Source organism: Trematomus bernacchii, unplaced genomic scaffold (assembly GCF_902827165.1).
Source record: "Trematomus bernacchii unplaced genomic scaffold, fTreBer1.1, whole genome shotgun sequence".
In the NCBI taxonomy this organism is placed as follows: Eukaryota; Metazoa; Chordata; class Actinopteri; order Perciformes; family Nototheniidae; genus Trematomus; species Trematomus bernacchii.
In genome coordinates this window covers 1,950,091-1,970,057 of record NW_022987582.1, presented here as the reverse complement: position 1 = coordinate 1,970,057, position 19,967 = coordinate 1,950,091, and the positions used below count along the sequence as shown (strand labels likewise).

Genomic DNA, 19,967 nt, shown 5'->3' with positions numbered 1-19,967 from the left:
ATAAACCAATCAATGGAGTAACTAGCTGAATAACATTCTGTAATTATTAAAGGACAATAAACACACATCCATTTAATATTAACGGTTTAACTTTTATTGTGGCTAAATTGATATTCAATAGTACAATTGTCTATTATTTGAAGTACAGTCACAGTGTGAATTTGTTCCCAGTCAACATTGACAGTATGTACCAACATTTCAAATGACAGCTTTATACTCTCCTAATAAGTACCAGTCTCAATGAAAGGACAGGGGAAACTTTACATTACAACAACACGTAATACAGTTATTATTGCTCCCACTGATTGTTCAAACTGTAAACAAGATAAATCAACTCAGGACTCAAACATCTATAAATGTTAAATACAAACATTTTATAAAAATCATTCGGATAACATACACAATTATTTTCAACAATTTTAAGGCATCATAACGAAATGATGAGAATATATTTCAGCAACTTGCTGTATGGAAATGCATAGAAATTGTGCAGCTTCTACAAAAACACAAAGTTACAGAAAGATATTTTGGCCATTATTTTTGCTTGAAAAAGTGGAAAAACTATTATTTTATTTTATAAGATATTCTTACAAAGGACCCCTCTGTACTTAAAGTTATAATCATAAAACAAAACATCTGTCGCAGCTCTAACATTAAACTGCTTTACAGTGATACAGTATAAAAGAAAGGACACATCTATTCAAAACCATTTTAACAACAAGAGCTTTTGATCACATTTATAGTATTTAAAGTCTGGATGGTGGAATAAACAAAGAAGTGACATATTCAAAACAAAGTGTGAAAATATATTTTGTTCTACATAAACAAACTCAAAAAAATATTTCTCAGTACTAATATTTCTCAGTACTAAACCATTAGATTTGGTCAGGCAAATAAACCAGCGTGAGAATAAATATATAATTATATTTCTTTTAGTTTTTCTTTCAATAGCGTGGCGATCATGGATGCACTCAGTTTTAGTGTTTGGTCAATATGTGTGTACGCTGGGCACAGACTGTGTGTGCTCAGAGATGATGAGAGTACTTTTGATTGTTCATTCAAAGCCAGACTTCGTACAGTAAGTGCTTGACCCAGAATCTAAACCCTGAAATGGTTTGACATACTGAATTTGTATTTAAAAATGCAAGAGGTATTTTTTGTTTTAAAAAAACCATTTCTCTACTTGCAATCCTGGCGATTACTTTGTTCGATTGATGTATCCTTGAGTTGTACAGGGAGTACAGTGTACATTGTAGACTGAAGGAAATACCCTGAAATGCAGAGGATGTTGAGTTTCCTCCCATTCACTCTGGTGTGGAAAATGAGTCCCCTACTAACCTCTAAAATGTAATGTAAGCACCAGGCAGCCCTCCCTCATTGTCTGTAGTGTTTGCCATTCTGCCTTTTTAACTTCTAGTCTACAAAGCAGCTAACCTCCACTTTTTTCCTCATCAGTGCTACATTTTCCCACCCTCACCCTGTCCCTGAAGTGGTGTTTTAGCAGGAGCTGGTCTGGAGGTTTCCCTCAGTGAGGATGGAGGTGATGGAGGAGCGGTCGTACAGGCTGTCGTCGTCGTCGTCGTCTGAACTGAGAGCCGATGAATCCAAAGTGGGGCGCATGGCTGCCTGAGCCTTCCTCCTGTGACACATAATAATAATTATAGTTATCAATGTCATCATTAACTGTTGAAAACCACTTTATTTATCAGTTGCTGTATTCACAAATCCTGGTTTATATTGTTGTCCTGCTTTATATTGTGTCTAAAGCCTTTCAATAGTGTTTTATTGTCAAAGTTTAGATTTCTTTTTTTTTTTTATCTTCACGGTCGACTCTATATTTTCTACTTTCTACTGCTGTTTTCATTCTATTTTGAGATGTTTAAATTCTAGTATTGTTCATTTCTACTCTTTAATTTCTACTTATGTGCCATTCCTTGTTTTGTTATATGGTTTTTTATGCTGCTGCAATATAAAAAATCCCAATTTGGAATCAATAAAGTACCTCTCATCTTATCTTATCTAATTAGCCCCAGTGGGAGATTTGATGGTACCAAGATTGAAAAAATAAAAAGTAAATAAATGTAATATGCAGGAACAGGTCACGTTTATTAAGTACCTCTTATCTTATCTTAAAGTGGACCTGTCATGCTATATTTGAATAATATAGTGTAGAACCATACCTATATAAGGCATATTTATACTTTTACCAAACAGATCATGCATTTTAGCCATGCCTCATTTCGTTCAATTTGAAAAATGTTAGCTCTGTTTTTGCAAGGGCTGATTCTGTGAGAACAGCACCACCTACAGGCCTGGCATATGTACTACAGCGTCTCCAGCGCTTTCGAACGGCAATGGCCGTGGCTGTCTCCTCCTGATTGGTGGAGTTGGCCCAATAGCCGTAGCGCCACTGTCCTGACGTCAGGACAGTGTTCAAATCTGGATCAGTTTTTATCAGATCCGTTGCAGCCCCTTTTTTTGAGATTTGGGTATGGAGGAAAATAGAGAGGGTTGTGTTTTCTGACACTTGGTGAGTTCCCTGGAACACCGGGGACACATATTCATGTATAAAAGACGTACAAAAGTGCATTTTGCATGATAGGTCCCCTTTAAATGATCTCTAAGTGCTGCCAGGTGACCATATTGCTCCCTCTGCTGGCCATACAAGAGAACAACATCTTCTTGTTACCAGAGAGCACGTCTGAAATGTGATTTCCCCCGAGCTACATGAGTAATGTGCCTTTTAGTTTAATGAAATACCTTTCACACGTGGGTGATTGCTGATTTGTTTTACACTCATCACATTGTGAAATACTGCCCTCAGGCAGGCAGAGTGCATTTATACCAGGTGAGGTAATTGTGTGTAACAGACCATGAATCTGGGTTTGCTGGTAATAACGTCATTTCCATGCAGTTTTATTGATTCTATGACATAAGGAGGAGGAGATTATGTACTTCCCTCTTACTCCCTCACATGTTGCTGTGATAATCTGTCTGGCAGTGTCTTGCATAAGCGCACAGTGAGCAAATTGGATGAGAGACACAATTGGATTCAAAGCAAAGGAAACGCTTACTTGAGCTCAGTTTCCAGGGCTGTGACTCTGGTCTGCAGCGCCTCTTTGAGCTCCATCTGCTCCTCCATGTCTCTCTGGGCCTTCCTCCTCAGCCCGTCTATCCTCTCCAGCTCCGTCTCTCCTTCGTCCACCTGCCTCTTCAGAGCTTTCACTCTCAGAGCCAGCTGCAACACAACATAAGGCGGTGTAGTTGAACTGCGTATGCTTTTGGTGTTGTTGCATTCCTGTGTGTCAGGAGTAAAACACACTGACACACAGCAGGAGGTGCATGTGTTTACCTGGTCTCTCTGTTCAGTGTGTGTTTGTTTCTCCTCGTCCAGCGTCATGTTCAGATCTTTCAGTTTCCGCTCCAGACGCCGCTGAGATGCCAAAACAGAGTTCTTCTCCCTTTACACATATAGAGGAACAAAGCATAGCACTTGTAAGCATGCAACTATGAGTGCAAAAGTAATATTACTCATTATATAGAATAGCCCATTTCAGAATAATATGTATAAATCAAATACATTCATTATAAATATTGGTGCCTTAATGTGTAAGCGTCAGTAATGTTGCAGAGGGTAAAGGCAGTGCTATTGTTATAGCTTTTATACACTGCTGGGTATCTTAATCCATATTATAGCCTATATTATAATGTATTAAAGTTTGTATTAATACTCTGATCCTACAGAGTAACTACTTTCTAATGTTGTCCAAAATAAATACAATATTGGCCATCCAAAATGGAAGCAGCATAAAAAGGAAATACTCAAGTACTTTAGAATTATACTTCAGTACAGTACTTGAGTAAATGTACTTAGTTACAGTCCTTAGTGACATGTAGAGGATCTAAACTTGGATAATCTCCAAATTAAAATCCACTATCTCTCAACCAAACTGTGTCTTCAAAACTGTTACAGGATATGTATTTTGTAAATTGTGTATTTTATAAATCTTTAATATGTTGTATGCATGCTTCTTAGTTCATATTAAGCTGTCTTTGGCTCTTTTCTGCTGTAACAAATGTAAATGTCCCCTCTGTGAGATGAATAAAGGTATTCTGATTCTGATCTCCCAAATGACAGTAGAATGTATTAAAAAAGATATTTGAGATATTTAGTTTTAGAACAAAAAAAGCAAAAACAACCATGGGTAAAAGATCCGCCAGATCCAGAATAAACATCTACTGACAGCAGCATGGATCTGTATGTTGCACTGTACCTCTCCTCAGTCCTCTGCTGCTCCTCCAGCTCCTGGATCTTGCTCTCCAGCTGAGAGACTCCTGCTGAGGAGCGAGACTGGCCCTCCATGTCCGCCACACGACTCCTCAGCTCCTTCAGCTGCAGGCACAGACACAAAGCAAGTCATCAGGAGACATAATACTCTCACCTAAGAAGACCCCCTTACTGATGAGCACAAACGCAGCAAACACAGATATTGTGCATGTGTTACTTACGTGTCTCTCCATGGTGTTCTTGTCCAGCTCCAGGTCCTGCTTGGAGGATCTCTCCTGCATGAGCTCTGAGCGCAGCTGATCGATCTGATCTCTGCTCCGGGCCACTCGGTCCGTCATCATCTCCGCGCTGCTCCTCTCCTCCTCCAGCTCCAGCTCCACACGCTTCAGCTTGTCCTGACGAGACAAAGAAGATATCAGTTTAATGAGATTACCCAGATTAGCCCCAGTGGGAGATTTGATGGTGCCAAGAATGAAAATCTGTGTAAATAAATGTCATATGCAGGAACAGGTCCAGCAATATTCAGACGTTTATACTGACATTGTATGAAGAGCAGATCTATTAACAGCATGGAGTTATTGATTCTTTTCCTAAACAGTTTATTCTGACAAACTATCGCGGCAAACTGATAATAATAATTATAATAAACTTTATTTATATAGCACCTTTCATGCTTGACGTAGCCCAAAATGCTTTACAGAGTATGACAGTATGACATTAATAAGTGAGGAACATAATTAAAAACAAACGGAAAGAGTTATATCACTGAACCATAAAACAATAAAACATGAACAATGATACTCAGAGTTCATACAGTCTTTCACCAATGATATTTCAATGACTTCTCCATGACCTTTACCTAATTTTCCATGACCAAATAAATTAGTCTTTCTCAGCGGTACCACTGAAAATGGTTTATTTTAACATGGAACAGGAAAATAAGGTCTGCATATGAAACGTGTTGTGTATCTAAAACATACTTAGCTTCTACACGCTAAAGCAACTCAAATCTCTCACCAGCAAAATACCTCGACAGTTAAATGCCATTTTACGTTTCATTACTATACAGTATTTATTATCATTATAGTATTACTATTTCGGCGATTAGATAAAATATAAATTATATTTGATGCAACTTTAGTTACAATTCCATAACTTTACCAAAACTTTGGGAAAAATATTGTTTTCCACAACTTTTCCAGGGCCTGGAATTTGCATTTTGAATTTCCATGACTTTTCCAGGTTTTTAATGACCGTAGGAACCCTGGATACTACTAAAAAATTACAATTGCCCCAAATTATAAGCCAAATTAAAAAGATGGGTCTTTAATTTACTTTTAAAAGTTCCAATTGCGGTTGCTGCTCTAAAATGCACATATCTTACTTCCATGATTCGATTCTCCCGGATTTTCTCATTTTGGGCGTTTTTGCCGGCCTCCATCTCTCCCTCGAGGTGGCGCAGTCTGTTGCTCAGAAGCTCTTTATCCAGCTGGTGGTTGTCTCTCTCCTCACATGTGAGAAGAAGCTCCTTCTTCTGTCGTGAAATCTAGTAAGATTAACAGAATATCAGAAACAGTAATGCCAGACTGAATCACCATAATGAAATAAATACGTGTGGTTTTACAGGTTTATATCGAGTGGATAGCACCATGAATATTATGTGTCAAAACTATTGAAACATTCAGAGCAGACATTCATAGTAAAAACAACAACCAGGCCAAGCAAACAAGTGACGACCCACAAACACAAACCTCTTCCTCCTGTCTCCTCAGATTTATTTGACTTCTTTCCAGTTCACTCTGAGCATCTTTTCCGTGACGTTGTGTCTCATGCACCTCCTTGCGTGCCTTCTCTCTCTGCTCCTCCAGCTGAACCCGGAGTATCTGCGCCTCCTCTTTTGAGGACACTGTGAGAGTCTCATACTGACAGACAGGTGAGGAGGGAGAGGGGGAAAAATCAAAGAGGGTGAACGCTTTGTTTTGTGAATCCTCTGTTAGATGCTCCACACAGCAGACATTTTCATTTCCTCCTCACCTCTCTGTTGAGTTTCTCCAGAGCTCTTTCCTGCTGTCGTTTGGTCTCTTCCAGCTGGCTGAAGGTCTGTTTCAGTGTCTCCTTGTCTTTCTCCGTGTCTTCCACGCGAAGGATGAGTTCTCGGGTCTCCTGGCTCAGTCTGGATGATTTTCTGTTGGCCTCATCTAGCTCAGACCTCAACCCTCTCACCTCAGAGTGCATGGCGATCTCTGCCTCTGAGCTCTCCGAGGCGTCGTTCTGCAGCTGAGCCTGAGGGAACCACAGAGGGAACCACAGATGCTTAAATATCTCTCAGGGTTTCTAACACACTGTTTTGTATGAGGGAATGTGACCTGTGGAGGACATTCTTAAGAGAAACTGATAAATGGTTCATGGACAAAGTGTGTCTTTTGTTATATTTAATAAAGTAATAAAGAAAGTCAATATACAATCGAAATCAATCTCAAATGCAGGAACAGAGCAACGGATAAAGAAGTTCTGCACCCCGAACACAGCTTACAGTCCCACTATATATTCATGAAAGGAAACAGCCAACTGGTCCTACATCCCATCATCAAACCATAAAACCCCCTTGTCCTTAACCATTTGCAAATCCACTTTTTACACTTCCTTTTGCCCTCCTGAAATGTAAATCCTAAACATATGTCTCTGTTAAACATATACAAGACAGAGTATAAGACTATATGTTTTAAATGATTATATGATCACCTACCTCCAACCGTGAGAGTTTCTCTTTGAGACGCGTGTTGGCCTCCTCCTGCTCCAGCTGAGCATCTTGGAGCGATTTGACCTCCGCCTGAGCTCTAGTGAGACGAGTTTGACTGGCCTCCACCTCCTCCTCGGCTGATGAGAGCTTCTCTTTGAGCTGGCTGGCTTCCCCACGAGTCTCACTGAGCTTCTGCTCCAGGTCTGAGATGACTGCTGGGTCTGGGAGCTATATGTGGTGAAGACAATAATAATAATAATAATAATAAAGCTATATGTATATAGCACTTTTCATACAGCACGTGCAGCTCAACGTGCTTTACAAAATGGCACACAAACAACAAGAAATTCCCCTCAGATTAGATGTTAAGAACTTTACAGGTACATGCAGCAAAATATAACATGTTAACAGGTTAAGAGACACAAGCAGGTAAAAGGTAATAAAAAATAAAATAAATAATTATTTCTCTCCGAAAGATAAGTCACAAGACAACTGAGTCGATGCAACAATATGAAACCCCGTAAAACAAACTGAACATAGGTCACAACAGAAATAAAAATGTAATAGTAATAAAAATGTCATAATTCTAATTAAGTTAAACGATTAAAATAAAAATAAAATAAAAATAAATGTTGCTATTGAAACTGTTAAATAAATAATATAAGATAAAACCCTTTAAGATCTATAAAAAGGGAATGATAGACAAAAACTGTAATGGAGACGATGGGGATTAAAGTAGAGAATTGACCACCAATTGAAGAATTAAACCCATATCTAACCACTCTCAAAACTACCACAATCACATCACCATCTTTCTTGTGCTAGCCAGTTTAGTTGTTGCATGTTTATTGATATAACCTCTCTAGGTTGAACTGACCTTTTTGTTTTTCTCCTGTGCCTTGGCGACATCCTCTCTGGCTTTCTGTAATTGGTCCTTCAGCCTGTCAATCTCGTACTTCAGTTCTGCCTCCTGGCCCTGGTGAGACTTTTTTATCGAGATGACCTCCATGACCTTCTTGTCATGCGCCGTCCTCTGCTTCTCCACCTCAGACTTAGCCTTCTGCAGATCGTCCTTGTGTCGCTGAAGTTCCTGAACAGAAACAGGGGGGGGGGGGGGGGGGGGGTTTGGTGGTTAAACAGATTCATCTTTGTGACGCAGATCAGTTGTCTCAGATCACGGGAGGCAGAGTGTGTGTTCACCTGGCTGAGAGTCTGTGTGTGGCCAGTGTCTGGTTTCTGCTGTTTCATGGTGCTCACTTTGTCCTGGACCTCCTTCAGTTCCTCTTCAAACTCTTCTTTTTCCAGACGGATTTGCAGGAGCCTGAAAACACGATTTAAATACAGTTGATCCAAAGAAAGTGTACTGTATGAAAGTAATGTAAGTACTGCCTGATTATTTGATCCGCATTAGTTGGCTTGTTTAGGTGATTCATGAGTTTAATTTACTCTGATGTTCTCAACAAACACATACATCATTTTTAAATCTTCAAGCAACAGCAAATCAGAATTTCCTGTTAACACAACAGTCAGACAAATTCACAGAAAACAAGTCTAGAGACATTTAAGATCATCCACACCCCAACTCCAGCTTCATCTTGGATAAAGCATTACACTGTATGGCCACAATATAGACGCAGGCAGCCAAATGTTAAAATGTCGTGGTTGTGACTGTCGGGACCTCTGGTACTCAGGGTTTATGGTTTATATTTAAACTTGGATTATGTAGACGTTGTCCACAGTCATGAATTAGGGCTGTGAGTGTGGATGGCCTTTGAACTACAGTCAGACAGTTGTTAGCACAGCTAGCCACATCTACAGGTCTGCATATCTAAACACAAATTGGGGTTAATGTGACTCTCACGGTGTTTCAGGGCTTCTGGGTGGCTCTCTGACAGAGAGGGGAGGGGGGGGGGGGAGGGGGGCGGGGGCAACATTGACAAAAGAGGAGAGATGGACACACATTAGCAGTACAGCAAGAGAAACCATGAAAAGACGTTGGCTACATCCATGACCAAGAAAGCACTGGGAAGCTTGAACCCAGGCAGGAAATATGAGTTGATGGTGAAGGTCAGAATGAACTCACTCTTGTTTGGTTGTTCGCAGTTCGTCTCTGGTGGCGTGGAACTGCTCCATCCAGTGGCTGCTCTCGTCTCTGCAATCTTCCAGCTGCTGCTGCAGGGAGCGGATCGACACATTCACTCGCAGCCGCTCTGACTCGATCCCTGCATGGGACTAAAATAGGAGACAGAAGAATTGAGGGCATGGTCGTTTATATATCGAGACCATTTCATAGTCATAAATACTTATACATATATAGTCTACTATAGTAGACTGTTTTAACTGAACAGATCAAGCTGAGCACGCACTCGGCAGCAGAGCGAGCAGCTTCTCCTCTGCTGAACCTCCTGTGTTTCTGTCCTCAGGCTGTTGCCAGGGGAGTTTCCTCACAGTAGACAGATATGTAGTCCAGATTAAATTATTCCCATTAATTTGTATGTACAAACAGGTGATTGTAATGTGGGTGCTATAGAGAATTAAAGCTATAAAATAAGAGCTTGTTTAGTGAGATACTAAAGCAAAATGCAGCATGTTATCATGTAAAATAATTTCAAAAACCTGATCTTAAAGGTGGGGTAGGTAAGTTTGAGAAACCGGCTCGAGGTCGCTAGAATTTGAAAATACACAACCGGAGAAAATCTGCCACTTCCTTACAGAGCCCCTCCTCCAACACACACGAACGCGCACAAGACCAATGAGGGCACGAGATAAGTTTGTGCACAGATGGAAGGCTGACAGGCAGGTAGGCCATCCAGTTATTATAGCCGGGCCGGCTAAAATGATTGGTCGTGCTTTTTACAGTACTACGGCTTCCACAGATGAATTTTTTGAATGGATTTTTTGTCAAAGCACTTAAGATATTCATTGCTATCGGGATGTTAAGAGCATTCCATGGAATATAACAAAAAGTGTATCTCGAGCCGGTTTCTCAAACTTACCTACCCTACCTTTAATATAGTGATGAAACTATAAGTAACTGGTCTTTAGAGGAAATAATACAATATTTTTACACGTAGAAATTATATATTGTTTTGCAAATATTTACCTTTTTAAAGTATTAAGTAAGTTGAAGAAGCTCTACAGACTGGCTCTTGTAAATCATTAAGAAACTCTACTAAAAGCCTAAATAAAGTCACAAAAGAACATGTAAAGGTCTGGCTCAGAGTTTGGCGTATGGAGTCTGTTGTTGAGGGACTGATTTGCTCATTTTGTCTCCAACATTAACACATGTTCATGTTTAATAAAAGCACCGATGCGCTGGCTTCTGTGTCTGTGCACCCACCTGAGACACCTGCTCCATGCTGCTGCGGAGCTTCTCCATGTCGGTGCTGTACTGCTCTCGCAGCACCTCCACCTCTTTGTCATGTGACGCCACCTCTTCCTTCAGAGCTCCTTTGAGAGCCGTGAGCTCCCTCTCTCTCTGTCTCAGCGCATCCTCCAGCTTCTGTTTCAGCTGACACACCTCCATCAGCTGCGTCTGACTCGACATCAGATCCTACACACGCAGGGAACACAGATTTTTTACATAACATTACATTATAATCCCTCTGCATGATGATTGTGTAGCTTTACTAATTCAAAGTAAATGTTTCTAGACTTAAAGTTCATCCTTTCAATTTGACATGTCAATATGATGCCCGTGCACGGTCTTGAGGTGCAATTTAGTCTGGATTTGAGTCTTGGGTTACAGTAGTTCCAATAGTGGGGTCTTCCAGTATATCTGTGTGGGTTTATTTTTGTAAATATGTTTCTTTTATACCGTCTTGCTGCCACCCTCTCTTCGCAGTTCATCCTGAAGCTCAGCCAGCTGGTCCTCCATGTCTCTGGCCCGAGCCTCTGCGTTCTCTCTGTCCATACGCAGCTGAGTCAGCCTGCCATGAAAAGAGAACACACACACCACTGAATGACTGTTTGACTCCAAAATGACTAGAGCATACGTGTTTATCTTGAGTATGAGTTACAGCGACTGCTTGCTTCATGAAATTGTGAGGAGTGTGTACTTGAAAACAAAGCAGGCTTGTCATGGACCCCTCAGACAATATATCATGCCTCTTTCTGCTTTCCTGTGTGTGTGTGTGTGTGTGTGTGTGTGTGTGTGTGTGTGTGTGCGTGCGTGCGTGCGTGCGTGCGTGCGTTGCTCTGTCCTCACTCTGAATGGGTTTCATTTAATTCTTTCTTCTTCCGGTCGAGCATCTCCTGGAGTTCCAGATTTTCATCCAGACAGGACTCCAGCTCAGCTTTCAGAGCAGGATCAGAGTTGCAGACAGAGTCCTACACACAAGCAGACACGATGAATAAATGAGCAGTGAAACACGAGACGTCAGGCAGCTCTGGTGCGCTTTAAAAAGGTAATGTTAAAGCAAGCTTGCATTTGCCCACGATCAATATGCATAAGGGATTACGTTTTTAGGAGCTATTAGGGATTAAAGAGCTGCCCACCTTCCTTAAACCAGCATATAATGAGTCATTATTGAAGTTAGATTATTGTGTGTGTGCACCTTTGACCAGGCCAGAGAGCTTTAAGGATTAATGTGAGGATTAATGTGAAGCACACTCCAAGAACTCCCAGCCTACATAGTAAGATTAGTTAAAGACATCAAAACTCTGAGGACAGCTTCCTCTTCTCAACAAACAAGCATGCATCTTCTTAATGTGATAGCCCTTGTTTAAAGAAGACTTTGACAAGCGTTCATGCATGTCATTTAATCAGGGCTGATTTAAGGTGGCAGGTTACTCTGTGAATGGCGTCTCCAATCAGGCAAGTGGATTTAGGGATGTTTGGTGGGTCACCCAAGATGTTATATCTACAGTAACAACCCAAATATCTAACCAGTCTATGTATCTAACACACATTCTTTACATCCCCTTACATTTCAGAACTTCTTATAATATTGAAAGTATTGAAACAGTTATAAAATACATAAAGACAAATGGCATACCCTTCTTTCCGCCTGCAGGGCAGATTGTAGTTCAGCCATCTTTCTTTCAAGCTCGCTCCTTTCTCTCATCCACTCTTCCTGGTGTCTTCCTCCTATAGGCTGCTGAAATAAAAAAATATGTATAGATGAATGGGGATATACATGTAAGCAGATTGCTGATACTATCCATTACCGATTATTATAACTGATGAATGAACATCCCAAATTAGATTTATTTTTAAAAAGGACAAACCTTTAGATTCTGAATCTTCTGAAAGATGACCTTGACTTTGTGCTTGATGACAACATCACTCTCGCTGGTCCTGAGTGAAGGTGAAAATGGACAAATTAATATAAATGTTGTTTATTACCTTTGCATTTTGACAACTAAATAAAACATCCATGTGTCGAGTGAGGTCAACAACAATGGAAAAAGACAACAATAGATGTTGAGTACAGAAAAAACGACACAATAAAACATAAACAATCCATATATCAGGATAACCTGCAGGTCCCTACCCTTGTCTCAGGATGTTGTATATAGTCTGCATGATCTGCTCCTCCTCACCGGTCTCTGCACTCTGACCCTGGTCCAGCAAAAGGTCAGGGGTCACCTTGAGACATAGATCAGAAAACTACTCTTGCAATGTTGCATGCTATGTGGCGTTTGGAAGTCACTTAAAATCAGCGGTGATGACAAACCATTAAATATGTTATTCTTACGTGTGCCTCAGAGATGGGCTGCGGGGTCCACTGGTCAGCTGAGGGTCCCGGGAGGGTGGAGGCCTGGTTGCGTCCCGGGCTGCTGTGAGATGAGGACGAGGGGGAGGTGTAGGGGTTGGGGGTGAGGAGAGGAGAGGTCGCTCTGGGATCCTGTTCAGCAGGGGGTCCTCTCTGTTGTCCATCAAACCTGTTGATGAGTCTGTTGACCGGAGTCAGTCTCTGATTGGTTTGTTGAGGAGGGTCAGGGTAGGACTGACCGCCCCTCACTGCCCCGTTGTGCCCTGCTATGTTCGAACCGTCCCACATATTATTCTCCCCCTCTCTACCTCCCACACGGCGAACCTGCTCTCTCTCCCCCCTCACTCCAATTCCTCCATCCAGATTCCCATAACTGCCGGACTTCCCGTCCCCTGGTGGTCTAGGCAGGGGATAATCCTCATTTCCCTCTCCGTCCCTGTCCAGCAGAGACCCGTGGGACTGGGCCCGGCGTAGTGCCCCTCCCTGCCCCCCTCCTCCTCCTCCTCCTCCTCCTCCTCCTCCTCCCCCCCCTACATCACCCCCCTGTGTCCCTGGCTCTGCGTCATCCCTCCTCCGGGGAAGGCTACTGTAGCCAGAGTGGTACTGGGTCCTGAGCTGGACCCCGTACGAGTCTCCCTTCTGTCCGTCCTTCAGGACCACGTACGGCTGGCCGGCGATACCCTGCACTCTGACCGCCACGCCATATTTGGAGGTGGTGTTCTTGGCCTTGGGCTGGGGCGCTGGCTGACCCCCCCCACCGTCATAGAGGTCATTGATGAAGCGGATCTGGACACCGTGGTCCACCGGGGTCTTCCGACCTGAAGATGGTGCGCTCATGCTGGAACACGGAGAGGTAAGGAGAAGGAAACAAGCATGTGAGTAGAGCACACAGAAGAAGAGAGTTTTCCTGCCTCCAACCAACAGGCTAATTGCTTTGGTCTTGTATTTTATATAGTACTTTTTATTATAATTGTATATTAATGCATTCATTTAGCCGGTGTTTGTCTGAAGTGACTTACATTTCTCCTACCCAAACACACAATTGTTGGTTCAGTTTTGTGAACAAGAACATTTCAAAATGAAAGAAATTCATTGTTATAATAATGTAAGTCATTCCTGCAAGGGTCATATTTACCTCTAAACAACTAAAGGGATTTTGCTGTGTTTTCAGGATTTAGCAGAGGTATGTTTGTACTGTTGGTGCTCTGTAAACTGACAACTTGTGGTACACAGATACAGTTTATCACCCTGCCAATACAAGCTTATTGCAGAAATATTGGTATGAGCGTTGGCTTATATGGGAACAAAAGATTACAGAAAAAAACAACTATGTATGAGAAATGTCTAAAATAGCACAACCATTACACAGTTTGTCCATCAGACAGCACAGACAAGTTTGTCCACAAAAAACACACTGGACGCTGCACTAGGTCAGACACCAGAGGAGACTGTGAAGTCCACCGTAGACGGACCACTTTCTGTCAAAATGTCCTCTCCATTAAAAGGCAGCTCATTGTGGAATAGCCTCCCAACTGAGTTACGGGATTGTCCCACTTTGAACAGTTTTAAAAGGTCAACTAAAAGAATGGTTGAGAAACAAACAAACGTGCAATCACCGCTTGATGCACTTCAATACAGGGGCATCTCCTCTTGCACTTGATGTAGCCCTTTTATCTTCTCCTGCACTTGATATGTCGTAGCTGCTACATTGTACTGCCATGTGGTAAATGCTTATATGCTGCTCATGCTCTTTCTGCATATCATGTATTTATTTTGCTATGTATATAAATGTCATGTTCTTAAATGTTGCATGTGAGGGACTACGGATGGAAACTAGCTCAAAGCTAAAATCCGGCATGTTTACGTTTTGAAAGCATTATTTGTTTTAAATGTTCATCAATGTGCACTGTCCCTCTTCAAATAAACGATTAAATGAAAAAATGAAAAATGTTTGTTTCAATAAATAATGTCCTGCTGAGTATGTAACTTGGTCACATTTCTTTCAAATACAATTAGGTTCTGCACCAACGGTCTTAGTTTATGTTATGTGTTACTGCCGGACAATAGATTTGTTATCAGTTTCAGCCTAATAAATCCAGTATCGGTCGAGCTATACTCACAATAGCAGGTTCAAAGAAGCAGGGGGGGGAAGGACAGCTAAAGTATGACCAAAAGCCAGGTAAAGATAAAACTACTCTTTCCTTAAATTGTGAAATCAAACAAAGAATACCTCAACACTCAGCAGCACGCAGCCCTGACGTCAACCCAGGGACACAGATTACACTCAGGTTGGTTTCTGGCTCTTTGCTGCTTGTGTGGACTTTGTCCCCCGGTGCACTCCATTAGTCATTAACCTGAGAGTACACACCCACATACCCTTGTATTGACCAACAAAGGTTCTCCAACCTTTTGGAAGTTTCCCAGCCAGATACTAAACCTTTTTCAAAACGACGACAGCTTAACTCCACAGAGGTACCGCAGAAACTAGTGAGGAGCTTTTTCATTCTTCCAAGCTGTCATTTTTTCCCTCACTCCCTAATCCTCCCCTTTTAGTGCTGTGCTTCCATGGTGAGGCACTATGAAACTATTTAAACAGGTCACACCTTTGTGGCGGTTTGGTCGCAACAACTAACAGTCAGCCTTATACGTCACTGGCTATTACAATAGTACTAAACTGAACTTTCCTGATATCACCCTGGCAGTATGCCTTGTCTTTCGTCACATTGCTCATCCCCATGTCTTATTACACTGGTACGGCTCATTACATTCACAAGAGACCTATTACCACACTCCCTCTCAGACCTCTGCACCATTTATTTCCTCTCCACAGCTTTCCAAGGTGAGACAGAAAGTAGGCTGGGAGAGTGAAAGAGAGTGTGAGGTGAGAGGGATACAGAGGAAACACTCAGCTTTTCTTCCCTTATCACTGCCTGCCTGGTGTGATAAAATCCAAAGTCAAGATTTTTTTGTGCACAACCCTCCCACACACCCACAAAAAGAACTGAATACCAAAGTACCATCAACAAGATAACTCTAACACATGAACCCATACATTATTGAACGCCCTCTAACACATTTTGATATATCTGTACAGATTTTGGAAGCGGTATGAAGCCGTCTGGAGCCATGTAAAGCCAAGAAAAACATACAGTCAGCAAATATGAGACTGGAAATATGATCTTATTTTTCCCTGCTGTGATAGCGAAAGTTAACACACAAAACAGCTTGATGGAAAATATCTTAGCTGGCAGTAAGACTGCACGATTAATGGATTTTTTGGTACAATATCCAGATAGCAGTAAGTGAAATATTAGTAAGTAAATAAAAATGTTCTGAAAATATCTGAAAGTATTGAGGTGCTGCAGAGAAGTCCCTGCCTACAAAAGATATTCCTCGGCCTATGAAATCCTTGTTAAGTAAAGAAAATACCATAATCAGTCAAATATATTTTTCATGGTATATCTGAGAAAAATGATTATTCTCACTAATATTGCAAATCATATCGCAATTGCAATTTCAAGTCAAAAATAATCCCAATGAGTTATTTTTGTCCAACTCTTGCATTGCTAGCTGGCAGTGAGCAAAGCAATAGGACATAAATGACCTTTCCTGATATCTGTGCTCTTGTTGTGCGTAAGCATCGTCCGCAGACAAACCTGTACGGTCAGTCCATTTTTTTCCCACCCTCTGGGAACCTCAGAGGAAGCACCATGTCACAACGCATTTGTGCAGTGGAGCATGAAGTCTGCAGCAGACTGTCTTCAAAGCAACGTCAAGCATGTCATGCAGTTATAACCATGCCATCTGAGGGCAATCGCCACTTATGTGAATGTATTCCAACAGACATACAGAGAAGCTAAATGTGATTTGTTAACACGCCCTACTCTCTTATTATCTGTTATTACCACATTATTTATCAGTTTCATTTTGTATGTCAGTGAAGAAGAACGCAGTCCCAGCTCCAAACGGGACAGGGGTGAGGGGGGAACGCATCCTATTGTCCAGCTGATGTAGGGCAGAAAATGAGGGCAGCAATTATGAGAATGTCAAAACAGTCCCCATGGATTTTCAGCCCCTCCCACAAGGTCTATCTGATCACAACCTCTTTGTTTTAACACTGACATTTCTGACAGCCTATTAAGTTTTGCCCCAGAGCTAATATATTTACACATCCTTAAAAAAATAAAAATAAAGTGGGATTTGTGTCTTTAAATCTATTTTATACTGTTTACACATTTTGTAAAGTAACCCTGTGCTGTCAAATTACCCCATCAGTCAAACATAATGTTATGTCTTTAATTCCTTTATTTAAAGGTATTCTGATTCTGATTTCTTTTGTAATCTTATGTGATTTTGGACTGTTAGTTGTGATGTGAAGAGATCACCTTGGATTTATGGCAATGATTGTTTTTGTATTGTTTGGAATTTGTATAGAACAAACAAATACTCTAGTAAGGATGGCAAAAATGATTTTAGGTTGACATAATAGTTAGTTGCGCCTCCATTATTGTTTAAGCAGACTACAGGCTCTCAAGCGAAGGTCTCTAACCCACACTACTATGATTAGTAGAACGTAACTTTAACAACAAGCTTCGTCAGGCCTGCTCGCACAGCTGAGAGCGGGTCTGGTGCTTTTGGACTCTGTTGTTATTCATGTTACCCTGCAGTTATGCTGACGGGACTTCTGCCTCTAATCTAATTCCTGCACCGTTAATGGAATTGAAGCTGCTTCCCTGTGAAGATGCAAGATGGCTTAGGAAATATAATTTGGAGGTTAGAGCGAGTGTGGAGACAAATTTAACAACAGCAATGTGTGGAGTCATGAAAGGGCCTCTGCTGACTCACAGAGCATGCTTCATGTGATCGAATCATCTCTGGCCTGGCCCAAAACTAATACAGCTATAGAGAGGTTACTTCATTTTTGATCACTACATGTGTTGGAATTCATGTGTTCAAGTACACAATACATTCATTTCACTTAGTAGAAAACTGACCCTTTTCAATTTCTCGCTTGAGATGCAGGTTCCATTATGTTTTAATGTGTGTCTCTTTTTGTGTTTTCTGTCTGTAACTATGGGTTTTTGTTTATGCTGCTACCTGTCTTATCTTTCTCACATGAAAAAGAGATCTTTAACCTTATCAGGGCTTGCCTAGATTAAAATGAAAAAGCCAACATCGACAGGAGTAAAACTTTTGGTTTCCCCTTTTCTTCCAATTGAATCATTACACTTTTACAGGAATCACCTAGAAAATAGAAGCATAGAGGTGTTATTGACTGCAATGGAGAAAACGGTAGCTAACGCCTTCGGTGTCCTTTAAGGACAGGCAGCCTCTCAGTCCTAAGGGTACTCTCCCTCTCCATTACATTCTTGACATAAAACCAGGCCCTCTTCCTCTCTCAAGCAGTCTGTCGCTTTCCAAACTTGCCACTGCTTCTCCTTCACGCTCAAACAAACAGCCAATTATTCCTCTTTTCAAATCCAAAGAAGTTCATTGGCATAACAAAGGGATACTTCAGCGTTACCAAATAGAACACACATGACACCATATTAGGAGCACATACATACGCCCCTCCCTTACCCCACATTCCAGACACTTGTTTCTCTGTGTCCTTTTAACTAACAGGCCGAGTGTGTGTGTGTAGTGTGTGAGTGTGAGTGTGAGTGTGAGTGTGAGTGTGAGTGTGAGTGTGAGTGTGAGTGTGTGTGTGTGTGTGTGTGTCAGAGAATGGGAACTACAGTATTAGTACCAACGATTTGCACCTGTAACATTGGAATAATGTTAATAATTCTGTCAAGATGTAAGACTTGCTGCCAGGTTAAACTTTTGTCCACATTTATTCTGTTTTAGAATGAAACTGTCAGCAGGTCAATGTCTTAGCAAGTGCTATAATTATTCAATTTCATGACACACTCATAAGCCCTTCCACCGAATTCAAAACTATAATCTGCATTTCTTTCTTGCTTGCATCATCAGTTTCATCTGAGTCAAGCTTCATATTGAAGGGCATCTCTGTATTATACACCTGCTCTTTAAAAATGACCTTGAGAGGTTGCAATTCATGCGAGACTATTTTATTATTTAGCTGCATGGCTTTAAGGCCTAAAGGGATTTTAAATGTGCTTACATGTAGCCTCTGGTGTCCTAAACACTATTTTAAAGTTGTTTGTTTCTCAGTGCAGTTGTTCCAGTGACAAATCCCCTGGTAGCAGGTAATGTTAGGCTTTATCCGTCTTAGAGTGGAGCTCTGTTAAGTGCCTTCATAGCTCCATAGCATTGATCTGTTTGCATCACACACACATGTATTTATTACTACAATAACCAGCATTTATTCCACTGAACAGTGTTTGCATTCTGCTTTTGTTTTTCTTATTATATTTACATGCATATCAGACTTTTGCATGTACTTGATCACTTGCAATATTTTCTCAACATTTAGCTTATTGTATTTTAATTGACATGTATATAGTTTCCTTCTTCCGCATTACTTGCACATTGGTCTTGCAACATAATCTTGTACTATTTTATTTCTACTCTACTCTGTTTTCTTTTGCACTTTTTTTCATTGTTTCATTTAAAAAAAGGTCTTTAAGGTCTTATATATATATATGTATGTTGTTTTGTCCCCACTTATACAATTAAAACAAACATGCTCGAACATCTCTGTTATGTATTGTACATAATATTAACAGGCACGTTATCCTGAAGTTACATTAGATAAAGCACCGTTTTTCTGCTCTCGAGAACCATCAAACTAACGTTAACGTTAGCTACTAAGCTAACTTTAAACTCGCCAACAATTATAGCAATGATTCAGTGATGTCAAAAGCCAACAACGTCACCAAACTAGCTTAAACTAAGACATAAGCGCCACAAGAAAACAAAAACATCCCACAAAGAGCATTACTGTCTGACAGGTCGTGTGTCTGGTTTAGCAGTCTGGCTATGTGAAGTCCAACAACAAGCGTAAAGTTACCTCTTTATATGAAGTTCTTTCCTCTTCTCCTCTTTGAAACTTCGCTTCCCTTATGTCGATGATGATTCAAGTGTTTTCTATCAAAGTCCACATAGAAAAGAGGGTGGGAAAACAACTCCTACGCAAATTAACACAGCAACAAGTTCATTATGCGGCGACTGCAACCTGTTACCTTTGTCGGGGATGTAACCGTCCCGCCCAGCCTCTCCGGAGGGAGCGCAGTGATTGGACCAGAGAGCTAAGGTG

General features: G+C 41.1%; 1 protein-coding gene across 4 annotated transcripts; it reads right to left on the bottom strand.

The window, feature by feature from the left end:
- Window positions 1–78: 78 nt before the first annotated feature.
- On the bottom strand, window positions 79–19,876 carry LOC117480084 (cingulin). 4 transcript variants are annotated; one of them, XM_034127255.1, is made up of 20 exons: window positions 19,722–19,876; window positions 12,728–13,583; window positions 12,524–12,618; window positions 12,258–12,327; window positions 12,026–12,127; window positions 11,236–11,357; window positions 10,846–10,957; window positions 10,369–10,581; window positions 9,112–9,260; window positions 8,229–8,349; window positions 7,906–8,118; window positions 7,035–7,256; window positions 6,323–6,571; window positions 6,040–6,210; window positions 5,673–5,834; window positions 4,510–4,683; window positions 4,275–4,393; window positions 3,353–3,461; window positions 3,075–3,238; window positions 79–1,639 (listed from the first exon to the last, which is right to left on the bottom strand). In XM_034127255.1, the coding sequence occupies exons 2-20, from the start codon at window positions 13,580–13,582 to the stop codon at window positions 1,498–1,500; spliced, it is 3,564 nt and encodes a 1,187-aa protein (XP_033983146.1). In that variant the 5' UTR covers window position 13,583; window positions 19,722–19,876; the 3' UTR covers window positions 79–1,497. The 4 variants fall into 4 exon arrangements, with proteins under 4 accessions (XP_033983146.1, XP_033983147.1, XP_033983148.1 ...); XM_034127256.1 differs by having other exon boundaries at window positions 12,026–12,124; XM_034127257.1 differs by having other exon boundaries at window positions 12,524–12,591.
- Between the last annotated feature and the right edge of the window lie 91 nt (window positions 19,877–19,967).

What these genes read in the sequence shown, in the direction of transcription:
- LOC117480084 (XM_034127255.1), bottom strand. Translation starts at nt 13,582, where the DNA reads ATGAGCGCACCATCTTCAGGTCGGAAGACCCCGGTGGACCACGGTGTC. An exon ending in CCCTGCAGGCGGAAAGAAGG is followed by an intron (nt 11,358 to 12,025) that starts GTATGCCATTTG and finishes GCTTGTGTGTAG; the next exon opens with GACTCTGTCTGCAACTCTGA. An exon ending in AGAACACCATGGAGAGACAC is followed by an intron (nt 4,394 to 4,509) that starts GTAAGTAACACA and finishes CTGTGCCTGCAG; the next exon opens with CTGAAGGAGCTGAGGAGTCG.